This window comes from Nannospalax galili, unplaced genomic scaffold (assembly GCF_000622305.1).
Source record: "Nannospalax galili isolate Female #2095 unplaced genomic scaffold, S.galili_v1.0 scaffold150, whole genome shotgun sequence".
NCBI classification, from domain to species: domain Eukaryota; kingdom Metazoa; phylum Chordata; class Mammalia; order Rodentia; family Spalacidae; genus Nannospalax; species Nannospalax galili.
Genome location: NW_008329320.1, coordinates 3,039,742 through 3,053,344, shown reverse-complemented (window position 1 = coordinate 3,053,344; position 13,603 = coordinate 3,039,742). Strand labels below are relative to the sequence as shown.

The 13,603-nt window shown below is 44.6% G+C and overlaps 1 protein-coding gene across 1 annotated transcript in view; it reads right to left on the bottom strand.

Moving 5' to 3' along the window:
* Mtmr12 (myotubularin related protein 12) overlaps positions 1 to 13,064 on the bottom strand; it is a 110,837-nt gene extending 97,773 nt beyond the window's left edge. The window contains exon 1 of the mRNA XM_008835512.3: positions 12,826 to 13,064. Within this exon, the coding sequence (XP_008833734.1) occupies positions 12,826 to 12,906 (81 nt within the window). The 5' untranslated portion in view covers positions 12,907 to 13,064. The remainder of the gene's footprint in view (positions 1 to 12,825) is intronic.
* Between the last annotated feature and the right edge of the window lie 539 nt (positions 13,065 to 13,603).

Genomic DNA, 13,603 nt, shown 5'->3' with positions numbered 1-13,603 from the left:
TGGTGCAAAGGTACACACACCTCCTCTAAGACAAGGACAGATGCTCCGACCACCTACTCCCAACACTTATGAGCCTTTTGCTGTCCTCTTGTCTGCCTGATTTATCATCCCCTTCTTTCCCATACCAAATCCCACTGTACAGCTGACCCTTTCAAATCCCAGAGCCTTCATACACGCCTGATGCTATGTATTCCTCTGTACTCTGGGCATGCTGGGCATGTATCCCTCTTAAGCAGGCAGCTCCCACCTCCATGCCATCTGGAGACCTGCTGTCTCTAACAGAATGTGAGCTCCTGAGTACACAATGTTTCTTTGGATTCCTAATTTTAACTCAGTTTCAGCAAATGGTAGGTACCAAAAATGTTGATCAAATAAAGAATTCTCCAGTTGTAGCTATTATTAATAAGAACAACTAGCAATGTTGTACTGTTCACATGTCTAGGACTGACCAGGATACTCATGACATTTCTTCTCATTCTCAAAATAGGCCTGCAGGGAAGATATCTATCCATGTCACAGGAGGCAAGTATCAGAAAGGCGAAATATCATGTCTCATCAAGGTCATCATCAAGGGTCTGGACTAGAAATGGAAACCTCTAGAATCTAAGGATCTTCCATGGTATCGAGACACCTCCTTCCCATAAGCATATTCCTACTGTGGCCAGTTTATTCCTCAGCTATTAACTCTGTTCAAGGTTTCAGTCTCACCCACACCACCCTGAGGGCTTTCATGCCCCTCACAGTGTCCCTGTCCCTCCGTCTGCAAACCAGAGTATGTCTGACACACTGAGTTCTTACTGGGGTTTCTCTTGTTACTCTTTTAACCTGAGTCATGTTGTTTACTCAGCAGGTAGAAGACAATGATAATTAAAGCTAAAAAGAGTGGGGACTGGAGAGATGGCTCAGCAGTTAAGAGTACTGGCTGCTCTTGCAGAGGACCCAGGTTCTATTTCCAGCACCCACATGGTGGCTAACAATCATCTGTAACTCCAGTTCCAGGGGATCTTCTTTTGACCTCCTCGGGCATTGCATGTCACAGGTATACTTACACACATGCAGGCAATACACTAATATACATAAAAGAAAAATATAAAAGTATATACTTACAAATAAACAGTACAAAGATTTGTTGGGCAAGTGAACCTGAAGCTAAACTAAACATGCTGAAGTGGAGCAAAGAGGCCGGAGGGCAGGGCACAAAAAGATAAGTAGGCAGGAAGGTAGAGGTGAGAAAAAGAGGGGCCACTAGATGGTATGGGGGGATCAAAAGAGAAGGCATGGGATATAAACATGTAGCCCAACCAGAGGCCTTAGGACAAAACTGAGGTACTTGCAAACAACTTACCGCATACCCAGAGCCCCGGTGACTACCACTACAGACTGGCCACTGGGAAAGTGATGCTCTAGAAGTTTGCTTAGACAGGGAACACACATTCACAGGAGACCAAAAGTGCTTCCCAAGCAAAGGCACACACAGGGAGGTGATTGAGGGATTCCATTGTATTTCTAGAGAAAAGATAGCAACAGGGCAAGATAATCTATTTTAAAATCTGAGTTCATTTCCTCTAATGCATTCTTGGCCTTTCTGTTTAGTTTTGTTTTTATTATTGAGACAGGGTCTTACTATGTAGTCTAGGTTGGCCTTGAACTCACTGTATAACTCTCAGGGGACTTGAATTCACCATACAACCAGAGCCTGCCTCAAACTCAAGATCCTCCTGCCTCAGTAGTGCTTAGATTTCAGGTGTGAGTAACACCACCATGCTCTTGGATGTTTTAAAACTCCTGGCAAAGCTGGGCATTGTGGCACACGCCTTTAGTCCCAGTACTTGGGACTGGGAGGCAGAGGCAGGCAGACCTCTGTGAGTTCCAGGCCATAGGGACTACAGGGAGACCTTGCCCCAAAAAGAACAACATAACAGAAAAGTCCTGACAAAAGCAAAAATTAAAACTCAGCAGCTCTGGACTATCGTCTGAAATGGGCTAGCTATCTGACCTAAGAAAAAGGTAGACTTGGAAGCATTTCACCACTGTGGCCAGGGTTTCCTTTGCCCCTACTACTCCTGCTTCAATCCTAATGTTTTGGCTCCCTTCCTCAAAAGCAAACAATAGATGTAGCAGGCCACCTCTAACAAGCTGCTACCAGCCAGGTCTAAAAGAAATGATACAGGATGGGCACAAGAGAAAGTGACATTATTTATGATACTGAACTATGAAACCAAAATAGCACAATGCTTTTGAAATAAAATGGCATATTACTCCCAAAAATCATTTTATTTTGCTTAATTATGATTTCACTTGATTCACTCATATCTTAAATGAAATACTGAACAGATGTGATAAATGGACAAAATCTGACCTTTGACAGAGAAGCCTGTTAGAAATGAGGGAAAAGTCAGCCCACTACGCAATGAAAATAGCAAAATGTCAAAGACCAAATGATAAAGAAAAAAGCCAACAATTATGTGTTCTCATTAGGTTGGAATTTTAAAGATAATCAAATCATTATCAAATGAATAAAGGAACAAAGAAGAGAGGAAAAGAAACTTCCAGAGATAGTGAAAAATACTCAAGAAAGAGTTAGCAGCCCAAGCTTTCCTGGCATGGCACCATAGCAACAACCACTCCACTCATTAATACCTGAGTGGGGAAAGATTTCTGTACTCTAAGATAACTGATTAAGCACTTTCTGCAACCATCCCAGTGGTTCTGGCCAGCTTCTGAATGATAATAATAATAGCCTATATTTACTGGAGACTATGTGCCAAGTGCCCTGCCAAGGCCTACACATCAGTCACAATTAATAGTCATGAATGTTCATATATACCTACCATAGAAGACTTGTTTCTATCATTCCAATTTTTCAGGCAGAAACAAGAGAGGCTTAAAGGAACTGGTCTTACCCTTGTTAGGAGGCAGAGCCATTGACAAGTGTTTGCTTTCCTGTTACAACCCACAAGGTATAGGAAGTGAGGCCCTAGTGTCCTTCCACATCACTTTTCTGTCATCCTCTCCAAGCAACAGGAAATCACAAGCTAAAAGAATTATTCTACTTCAAAGCCAAATACCACCTCCCAGTATTTGGGAGGCTAAGGCAAAAGGATCACCAAGGGTTAAAGGCTAGATTGGGCTATTTAGAGAGTAGGTCAAGCCTTGGCTACAAAGTGAGACTTTGTTGAAAAAAAGGGTGGGCATGCTGGAGAGATGGCTCAGAGGTTAAGAGCACTGGCTGCTGTTGCAGAGGACCCAGGTGCAGTTCCCAGCACGGATAGTGACTATCAACTATCCATAACTCTAGTTCCTGGGGAATCAAATACCCTCTTCTGGCCTCCATGGGCATTGCACACACAGGTGCACTTACACACACGCAAGCAAAACACGCATACACATAAAATTTAAAAAACAGTAAGAAATAAGAATTATAGCTGTGTATGGTGGCATACATCTATAATTTCAGCACTTGTGAGGCAGAGACAGGAAGATCACCCCAAGTTCAAAGCCAGGTCTGGTCTATACATTGGAGTTTCAGGCCAACTAGGGCTAATAGTAAAATTTTGTCTGACAACAAAAAAGCAAGCAAGCAAAGTAATTATTCCAGTTCAATCATACTTCCCAATTTATCTCAAGAAGTTTATATCCTTGCCAGATCCTGTCTCCCACCACATCACTAGGATTACAGGTACGCATAGGCCACATCCAGCTATTTACATAGGTGCTGGGATCCAAACTTAGAGTCTCATGCTCACACAACAGGTGCTCTTTACCCACAGGGTCATCTCTCCAGACTCTAGAAAAGATTTTCTTAATTATGTGTGTGTGTGTGTGTGTGTGTGTGTGTGTGTGTATGTGCATGTGTCTGCAGGTGCTCATAGAGGCCAGAAGGTATTGGATCCCCTGGAGCTGGTTACAGGCAGTTTCGAGTCACCTGGTGTGGGTGTTGGGAACTGAACTCCAGTCCTCTAGAAAAGCTGTAGGTGCTCTTAACTATTGACCACCACTCCAGCCCCTAGAAAACATTCATATATGGCTCCCATCAGCTATAAACCCTACTTCAGTGAAACCCTATTTCACTCAAGGTGTTGGACTGAGACATAGTTGGTTTACCAATATGGATGGAGGTGTGCTGGTTAAAACACTACTTACCAGGGACTGGAGAGATGGTTCAGAAGTCAAGAGTGAGCATTGCTCTTGCAGATGACCCAAGTTCACACTCCAGCACTCATATGGAGTGACTCACAAATGCCTGTAACTCTAGCTTCAGAGGATCCAACACCTCTGGCATCCTCAGGCATGGCAACAGTACTCACATGCACATACCCACACACAGACATACACATAATTAAAAAATAAAAATAAATCTTAAAAGGTGTTGGGGACGGACTAGAGAGATGGCACCCTGGTTAAGAGAGCAGACTGCTCTAGCAGAGGACCTGAGTTTGTTTCCCAGTGCCTACACTGGGCAGTTCATAACTGCTCCAGGGGATCTGACACCATCTTCTGGCCTTAGGCACCTGTACTCACATGTACACATGTACATACCCATACCCACACATAACTAAAAAATAAATTTTTTGACTTTATTACAAAAGGAGACCCTGCCTCATTCTGTAACCCTGGCTGGCCTAGAACTTGCCATATAGACCAGACTGGCCTCCAATTCAGAGATCCACCTGCCTCTGCCTCTGAAATGCTGGGATTAAAGGGAACATCCAACTCTGCTATTTGCTAAACTTCATGTAAGTGCCTGTGGGGACTGCTTTTTCTCTCCTACACGTGCTTCCTGTGGCATCTCCCTGGGTCAGATCCAACACCATACAATTTCTGCAAAGTTGGGCTACCACGGAGCATAACTCTAGCAAAGCTAAGCACACAGCTTTAGTCCTTTTCTGAACTCATATTTCTTTGTTAAAGGCTGCAAACCTATTGATAAGAAACAGGAGGGCCATTCCCTGTAGTCAAAATAACTCAAAAGTAGTCAGGTGTGGCTGCCTTTAATCCCAACACTGGGGGAGCTGGAATGAGATCAAGGCAAACCTGGTCTACATAGCAAGTTCCAGAAAAAAAAAAAAATCACTCAGAGGAGCCAGATGTAGTGGCACACACCTGTAATTCCAGCACTGGGGAGGCAGAGGTAGGCAGATCTTAGTTTAAGGCCATCCTGGTCTACATAGCAAGCTCTAGGCCAGCAAAGGCTACATGGTAAGACCCTGTCTAAAAAAAAAAAAAAAAAAAAAAAACAAACCACTAAACTAAACTAAACCAAAACCTCAAGACATGCCCTGTCAATATAGGTCATCAGCACCATCTTCAAACAGGACAACCATATGCAACCTGGAAAGCTTTAAACATCTGAATGCAGTCACATGAGACACATGGACAAAGCCTAGACATACTCAAAGGTGGAGTCACTGATTTATGGAATCCTAATTAAGGGTAATTTTATTTTTCTAACTTTCAAGCTGTAACTCCATCATACTGGTTTTATTTTAAGGTATACTTTTTAAAAAAAAAAATTTTATCTGTATGAGTGTACTGTCTGCATGTGTGTGAATGCACCCATGTCATGCAATGCCGCAGAGGTCAGAAGAGGGCATCAGATTCCCCTGGAACTGGAGTTAAGGACGGTTCATAGCTGCCATGTGGGTGCTGGGACTCGAACCCGGGTCCTCTGCAAGAGCAGTCAGTGCTCTTAACTGCTGAGCCATCTCTCCAGCCCCACGGTATACATTTTTTAACAGTTAAAAAAAAATTTTTTTTGGTCTGAATATCAGATTCTTTCTAAAGCATGCTGTTACACAGGTTGGTTCTACACACAAATAGTCCAACAGCATCCAATATCCTACTGAGGATGTTCGAGAAAGAGTCAGAACTTTAACCTTTTAATTGCAGGGCTCCCACATTCTAAGATTCTGGCAGAGTTCTGCCTTTTTAATTTTTCCCTTTTGCTGCAGAGATCAAACTCTGGGCCTTGCACCTCTACATTGAGCTATGTCCCCAGCCCCCAGCCCAGTATTCCCAAGTACAACACTGGAGACGGAAGGAGGGTACAAAGGAGTCTCTGGCTCTAAGAGGATGACTGCATGTAGCAGCTGTTTGGTCAGATTGCAGGAAGTGTTGCTTGGCAGAGCCTCCTGACACTTTCTGATGCTCCATCTGCAGAAATTGTATAGTGTTGGATCTAACCCAGGGAGATGCCGCAGGAAGCACATGCAGGAAAGAAAAAGCAGAAGCTTTGGACAGATCATCAAGCTAAAGCCACAGCTAGGAAAGTGATTATTTTGGAAAGAACTTTTAATGTCTTTCCAGGGTCTATTAAATCACTATCAAGGACCTCCAACCTTAAGGAGGTAATTCTACCACTATAAAATTAGGCAAGGCAGTGGCAATATAGCTCAGTGCTAGAGTACTTGTCTAGCATATGGAGGCCCTGGCCTCAATCTCCAGCACAATAATAAATAAATAAATAAATAAATAAATAAATAAATAAATAAATAAATACTTGCTAAGGGAAAAGGGCCTGGCTGTATATTTTAGAATCTCCATAAACAGAAGAAAAGCAGTGTATCACACACACAGTAAATGTCAAGTAAGCACTGAATGTATTAAAAAACCCAGAGGGGAAAGGGTTTCTAACTTAATTGAAAGTTACAGAGTTAGATGGGCAGGCGTGGTGGCGCATACCTTTAATCCAACACTCAGGAGGCAGAGGCAGAGGCAGAGGCAGTGGATCTCTGAATTCAAGGCCAGTCTGGTCTATATAGTGAGTTCTAGGCCAGCTGAAGCTACAGGGAGACCCTGTCTCAGAACGACCAAAAAAAAAAAAAAAGTTATGGAGTTATAAATCAGGAAAAATAAAAATAAAACAGGGACCAGCAAGACAACCAGCAGGAAATAACACTTGCCTCTAAGCTTGATTACTTGAGTTCAGTTCCCAGGACATGATAGAAAAACTGAGTCTGTGACCTCCACACACTGTAGTATACAATTCATACACACACATACACACACAAACACACACACAGGCATACACAAATATTTTTAATGTAATAAAAATAGAACAAAAAAGCAATGCATCTAAACTTTGCTTTTAAAGATATTTTTACTGGGGTTGGAGAAATGGCTCAGTGCATAAGAGCATAAAAGCACTGGCTGCTCTTGCAGAGGACCCGGGTTCAATTCCCAGCACCCACAAGGAGGCTAACAACCATCCATAACTCCATGTCTAGGAAATATGACACCCTCTTCTGACCTCTACGACATGAGTGCACTAACATGCATGCAGATAATACACTCATACACATAAAATTAAATAAAAATTTTAAAAGATTTTAAAAGGTATTTTTACTGTCAGAACTGAGGCAAAAAAAATTCTGTTTTAGGATAAGCTACTTTCATCTTCATATCATCTATCCATCAAAGTTATTAAAAGTGATCCAGACAAAAAAAAATTTCAAGCTGCCCATGGTGGTGAACATCTGTAATCCTAGCACTCAAGGGACTGAGAAAGGAGGATCTTGATTTCAAGACCATCCTAGGCTACAAAGAGAGTTTAGGGTTAGCTAAGGCTACACAGCTAGACCTTGTCTCAAAATGTAAATAAAACAAAAATATTTTAAGTTGGGCTGGAAAGATGGTTCAGCAGTTAAGAGCACTGACTGCTCTTGCAGAGGACCCAGGTTCCATTCCCAGCACCCATGTGGTGGCTAACAACTGTCCTAACTTGAGTTCCAGGGCATCTGATGCCCTCCTCTGACCTCTGAGGGCACTGCATGACATGGGTGCACCTACATACATGCAAGCAAATAAAATTTTTAAAAACATATTTGAAGTCTCAGTCACTTTGTTTTGAAGATTGCTGCAGCCCCACTCAAACAATGCCTGGTACATAAAGCAGATGCTGAGTACACATCTGCTGAAAGGATTAACTGCATCTCTGGAAAACACTGACTCTGGAAACAGAAATAGCCAAGAGGACCCTGTACTGCTCAGTAAGTCACCCAGATGATCATCAAACAAAAAGCCAAGATACTGCTACATGAGAACACACTGTATTGTTCAGTGGCTACAAGCCTGTCTCACTATCAAAGCTCCCGGAATCCACAGACACAAGGATAAAGAGAATGTTGCTTGGAGCCAGATTGCCCCAGGCTAAACACTGCATCAACCCTTGTGAACTGGTTGATGGTACAAACTGTTAAAAAATACGGCATCATAAGCTCACTTCTCCCCACCCAAGAAATGGCCTTAAATAAAGACTAGGCAACAGAATACACTCATTTCCCTGGGGGATAAATAGGGGAAAATGGCTCTTACAAAATTTTTAAAGTCCCTTTTCAATCTTCATCTCTCTTCTTGCCTTTTCTTTCTATATCTAAATAAACTATATAAAACCTGAGTTCCTATGGGCCTGGCTTAGCTACTGTCACTGCTGGCTCTTTAGGAAACAATTCTTATGTTTACTCTGCAATACTGCTGTGCCCTTGGGTAGGACATTTAACTTTGCAGGGCCTTAGTTTGCATATCTGTAAAATGAAGGAAAAGTTCTATGTTCTTCCCAATTTAAAATATTCAGAAGAAAAGTCATTGATACTATTATTAGTATATGCAAGTCAAACACTGGCCTACACTCCACTAGAAAGTACATTTTAAGCATATTTGGAATACCATGCAAAAATGGGGGAGAGGATGGCAACACTTTGAGCTAAAATTTTCCAGGTCAGTTTTACAGAACACAAAAACACCATGAAGCTTGTCATTTAACTCTCACAGTGGCTTCTGGTAAGTCCCAACCTCCTAGCCCACCCAGCAGTCCTTCTGTATAAGCTGTGGGGCATAGTCACCGAGTATTTCTAATAAAAAATGACCAAAACAGCGAGGTGTAGTGGAACACAATTTTGATTCCAGCACTCCCGAGGCAGAGGCTGGTGGATCTCTGTGAGACTAAGGCCAGCCTGGTATACACAGCGAGTTCCAGGCCAGCTGGGGCTACAGGGAGACCCTGTCTCAAAAAAGACAAAAAAAAAAAAAAAAAAACCACTATAATGTCAAAGTACCTGAGCATAGAACTGATAAGGTTGAAGAATTTCTAAATAGAAAATCATTCAAAGGTCAGCTACTCTGGCTACTGGCTCTACCTAACCTTTCTCCATCACTGTGTTACTACTGAAGAATGAAAGACTAACTGTAGCTTAGAAGCTGACATGGAAAGACGTTTACAGATTCTTGGTGAAAAAGGCAGTTGAAAATATTGGCAATAGTAATCCCATTTTGGATAGTCCCACCCACACTCATATACCTACACATATATATATCGAATACAATATATATGCATTTTTAAAATCTTTTTTGAGACAGGGTCTCCCTGTAGCCCCAGCTGGCCTGGAATTCACTATGTCAACCAGGCGGGCCTTAAACTCACAGAGATCTGCTTGCCTCTACCTCTGGAGTGCTGGGACTAAAGGCGTGAGCCACCAGCCCGGCAGGATACAATATATTATAATTTGTTAGGGAGCTTGTAATTTATTTATTTGGGGAGGATGGACATGTGGTAGACATAGCACATGTGCAAAGGTCAAAGAACAATTTTCAGAAATTGTTTCTCTCTTCACTATGGATAAGGGACCAAACTCAGGTCATCAAGCTTGGCAGCAAGGACCTTCCCACTAAGCCATCTTGCCATAAGTCTGTAACTTTACTTATTTTTATATGTTCATCTTATTTTTTTCTACAATGAACACTTTGGCTCCTAACATCATAATTCAAGTAGGTGTTTTCTTTTCACATGAAAGATGGATTTGTACTCAAATTGTCACTAGATGCATCCCTGGAACAGAGCTCAGCACTCACAGGTCTGCTGCACATTGCCACAGATGTCCTTTTCACCCTGTGCCTAAGACTGAGCTAGGATTCCAGTGCTGACATGTTTTTAGCCATTCATGCAGTAGCAAGGTGGCTCCAGATTCCTGCTTCCTGTTCACCTCAACTTTCAGAATCATCAGCTTCCCAATTATCAATAACCCTCTTAACAGATTCCAAAACATGACCAAAGGTCCTAAGCTACCATTCAGGATTTCACCTGTCAATACTCATTGACTTGGAGAATCAATGACAAAACAGCTCAAGTTACTTTGGCAGAGCTCCAATTATAAAAGCTGGTGTTAACTATTACCCTTCATTTTAGGCTACCAAATGCCAGTCCTTTTGGATCAAGGAAAAAAATAAGATCATGTTTATCAAACTCATCTTCAAATACTTTACCTAGTTCTTTTGAACATAAAACTGCTGACTCTATAAACTCCGGCATACTGAAGGTTTCTGCATTTGGAAGCTTCCAAGATCTGATCAGCCAAGAGCAGGTGTACCCATCAGGAGTGAGCATCATTACACTGTAAGGTGTTGTTCTGGCAACTCAGTCACTCACCAACAAGAAAACATCTGAGAAAATGCAATTTTCCAACTAGGGAAAGTAGAACAAAGAAAGTGGTAGATGTGGCTCAGTGGCAGAGTACTTGCTTATGATGGGTGAAGTCCTGGGTTCTATTTCATTCAGCATTGCACAAAGGGAAAAAAAAGTGTTATCAGATGAAATCAGATGGTATAGCCATAGACATAAACGGTGTTATCAAGACACACACCAAAAGCAGATAGTAAAGATGGAGGAAAGGAGAATTGAAATATGGATGCCAGTCTTCAAAAAAGTGTTTTAAGGGATTCCTCCATTGGGTGAGCCAACACAGTACCAGAGCCAGGGCTCTGCACCACATAAGCAACACCTCAGTGTCACTCCTGCATTTCCCCTAATGGGATAGCTAGTAAAGCCATCTACCTAAAAACAAATTGCTTTCTCACCTCCTCCTACCATTATCTTTTAATAAACTTTCCACAATTTAGGTGAGAACTTTATCCCACTACAAAATACTTTTAGAGACCAGGTGTGGTGTTGCGCGCCTTTTATCCCAACACTAGGAAGGCAGAGGCAGGTAGAAACGCTGTGAGATGGAGGCCGGCCTGGTCTACATAGACATCCAGGTAACCTGGAGACTACAGGGAGACCCTGTCTGAAAACGGAAAAAAAATTGAGAATCAGACTACAACAAAAATGCATACACCTGCACAGCACTATTTTAGTAATAACAATAATAATAATAATAATAATACCTGCCAACTAAAAGGATCTGAAAAATGTAACCACTGTGAGCTGAACCTTTCCTAACCCCTCAAAGAAAATACAGCAGGTTCCATGGGCAAAGAGCGAAAACATGCCTAATTACAACATGTGTATTTGGTGGATGAAGGATGTGAACATTCCTGAACTCTGGCCACACTTCAGAAGACCTCCACTTGTAATTTAATCTCACTGGAGAGGAAAGGCTGAAGATCAGTTACCCTCCAACCAGGCCTCTATCTAAGAAAGAACAGAGAAACTGACCACGTTGCTTAAAGGGATGCAAGGGAAGCCTGTGAAAAAGTAAGACGACCCTGCCTCCCTATCAAGTGCTGACAGAGGAAGTGGTTTTTATTTGAAAATTTGGGACTAAAAATAGAATTCGTTTCAAAAGTCTTCTCCACTGAAGAAAAGATGATTTTCAAGATAACATATGCAAAGGCTGCAGGCCCCAGGTCTCTGATTTCTCAACCTCAGCCCACCTGTTTCTTGCCTTACAAAAGTGAAAAATGGGAAGTCACTGGGAGATAGTGAATTTGGGAATGCCTCTATCTACATGTCGTTGATTAAATTCCAGGACAGAGATGGGGGTTGGGGAGCTTCACAAATCCAAAAAGAGAAGGAAGGCATCTTTAGTCAGGCATTGGTGAGATCAGGAACTACGGCTCAAGAGTCCTCAGTATGGTCTGGGAGTTCTGATCTCTCCAACCTCCCTATGCCTTCTTCTCACCCACCAGACTTTGCAACATTAGCTTCCTTGATGATCCTCTGAGCCTCCAGGCTCACTGCCACGGAGCAGCCTTCCCTGGGGCTGTCCCGGACCTCTCTTCCCAGATTCATCACATCTTTCGAGTCTTCGCTCAAATGCTACCTTTACAAAGAGGAAAAGGATGTCTTTTCTTTCTTATTATCTTTTAATACACTATACAGTTCACTTACATATATGTATATAAAATTTACCCAGTTTCCCTTCTTAAATAAGGTCCCGGAGAGCAGGCTCTGTATTCTGTTCACTAATACATGTTACAAGCATTCAGAACCTTACCTGGCACACAGTAGGATCTCAGAAAGGATTTCCTGAATAAATGCACTTTTTGACTAAAATTGCATAAGGATTGGACCGGGTAAGACGAACCGGGAAGAAGCGGGAGACGGTTTCACTGCGGAGAGAGGTGGGGGCCGACCCACATTCCCTTCCCTGCCCCCCCCCCCCCCCCCCCCCGCAGCGCGGAAGGGAGGCAGCGCACCACATCCCGCCAGCGGCATCAAACGGCACTAAAGAAAGCAGGCAGCGGGGCCAGGGGAGCTCTCAAGATTCATGGAGCAAGTCCCGGACAGGGAAGATCCCTAAAAGCTGCGGGCTTCTGGGGGACCCGCTAGGGTCCCGACTACGGAAACCTTCTGCTCCCGCCAGGATACCTGGGCGTCCCGGCCGCAGGACCTCGCCGTCTCGGGCCCCGAGGCGGGGTGGCCAGCGAGCAGGGCCTTCTGCCCCGGCACCTGCCTGTCCCGCCGCAGGGGTCCCGGCTGCGGCCCTCGGGGAGGCCCCAGGGCGTCCTGCAGCTTCGCCCCGCCCGGCACACCGGCAGGAAGCGCTCGGCGGCCGAACAGAGCTCGGCGTCCCTGCCCCGGCCGCTCCACCCCGGCCAGCGCTCTCTCACCTCAGGGCGCACGTACGACACGAAGGAGGGCTTGGGCGCCTTAGTGCCGCCGCCCCCGCCAACTCCCGCTTTCCCCAGCATCCCGCCGCCCAGCGAAGCAATGACGCGCGGCACCAGAGACAGCTGCCTGCTCTCCCGCTCAAGCACCGGCCGCTGCCACCAGCACCAGCGGCCGGGGCTCCGCCCATCCCTAGGGCCTCGGCGGCTGCGGCACCGCCCGCATCCGGCTCCGCAGTCGACCCCGCTCGCCCCGCCCAGGCCGTCAGCCCCGCCCCCGGCCACGAGCCCCGCCCCTGCCGTTTCCCCCGGCAAGCTCTCAGGCCCCGCCCCCTGCAGCGGGACCGCCTACAGCAGGCGGAAGGCCACGCCCACTCCCGCAGGGCTGACGGCGGAGATTCGCCTGCAGATGCAGACTCTGCCCCGCCCGCCTGCGGCAAACCCTGCCCCCAGGCTCCCTTTGATTGGCCCAAGGTGCTACCGGCTGAGGCCCGGCGTCCTGCCCTTACCAGAATGAAACTGAAGAGATGTTTGCTCTAGCCAATCCAGGAGAGCCTGCTCTCCGGACTTCCCTATGATTGGACAGCGGGAATGCCGCCCTGTCCAATGATCCTGCGGTAACTACGTTGCTGCGAGCAGTTGTTCAGCGCCGTTGCTCCCTTCGTTTGCTTGTCGCTTTGAGGTACAGCTTCTGAAAGCGTGCTATGCAGAATAGTTCTGTAGGAGTTAAAAATCTACACTCAGGACCTTCAAACTTTAAGTTTAGACGAAAGAAGAAAGG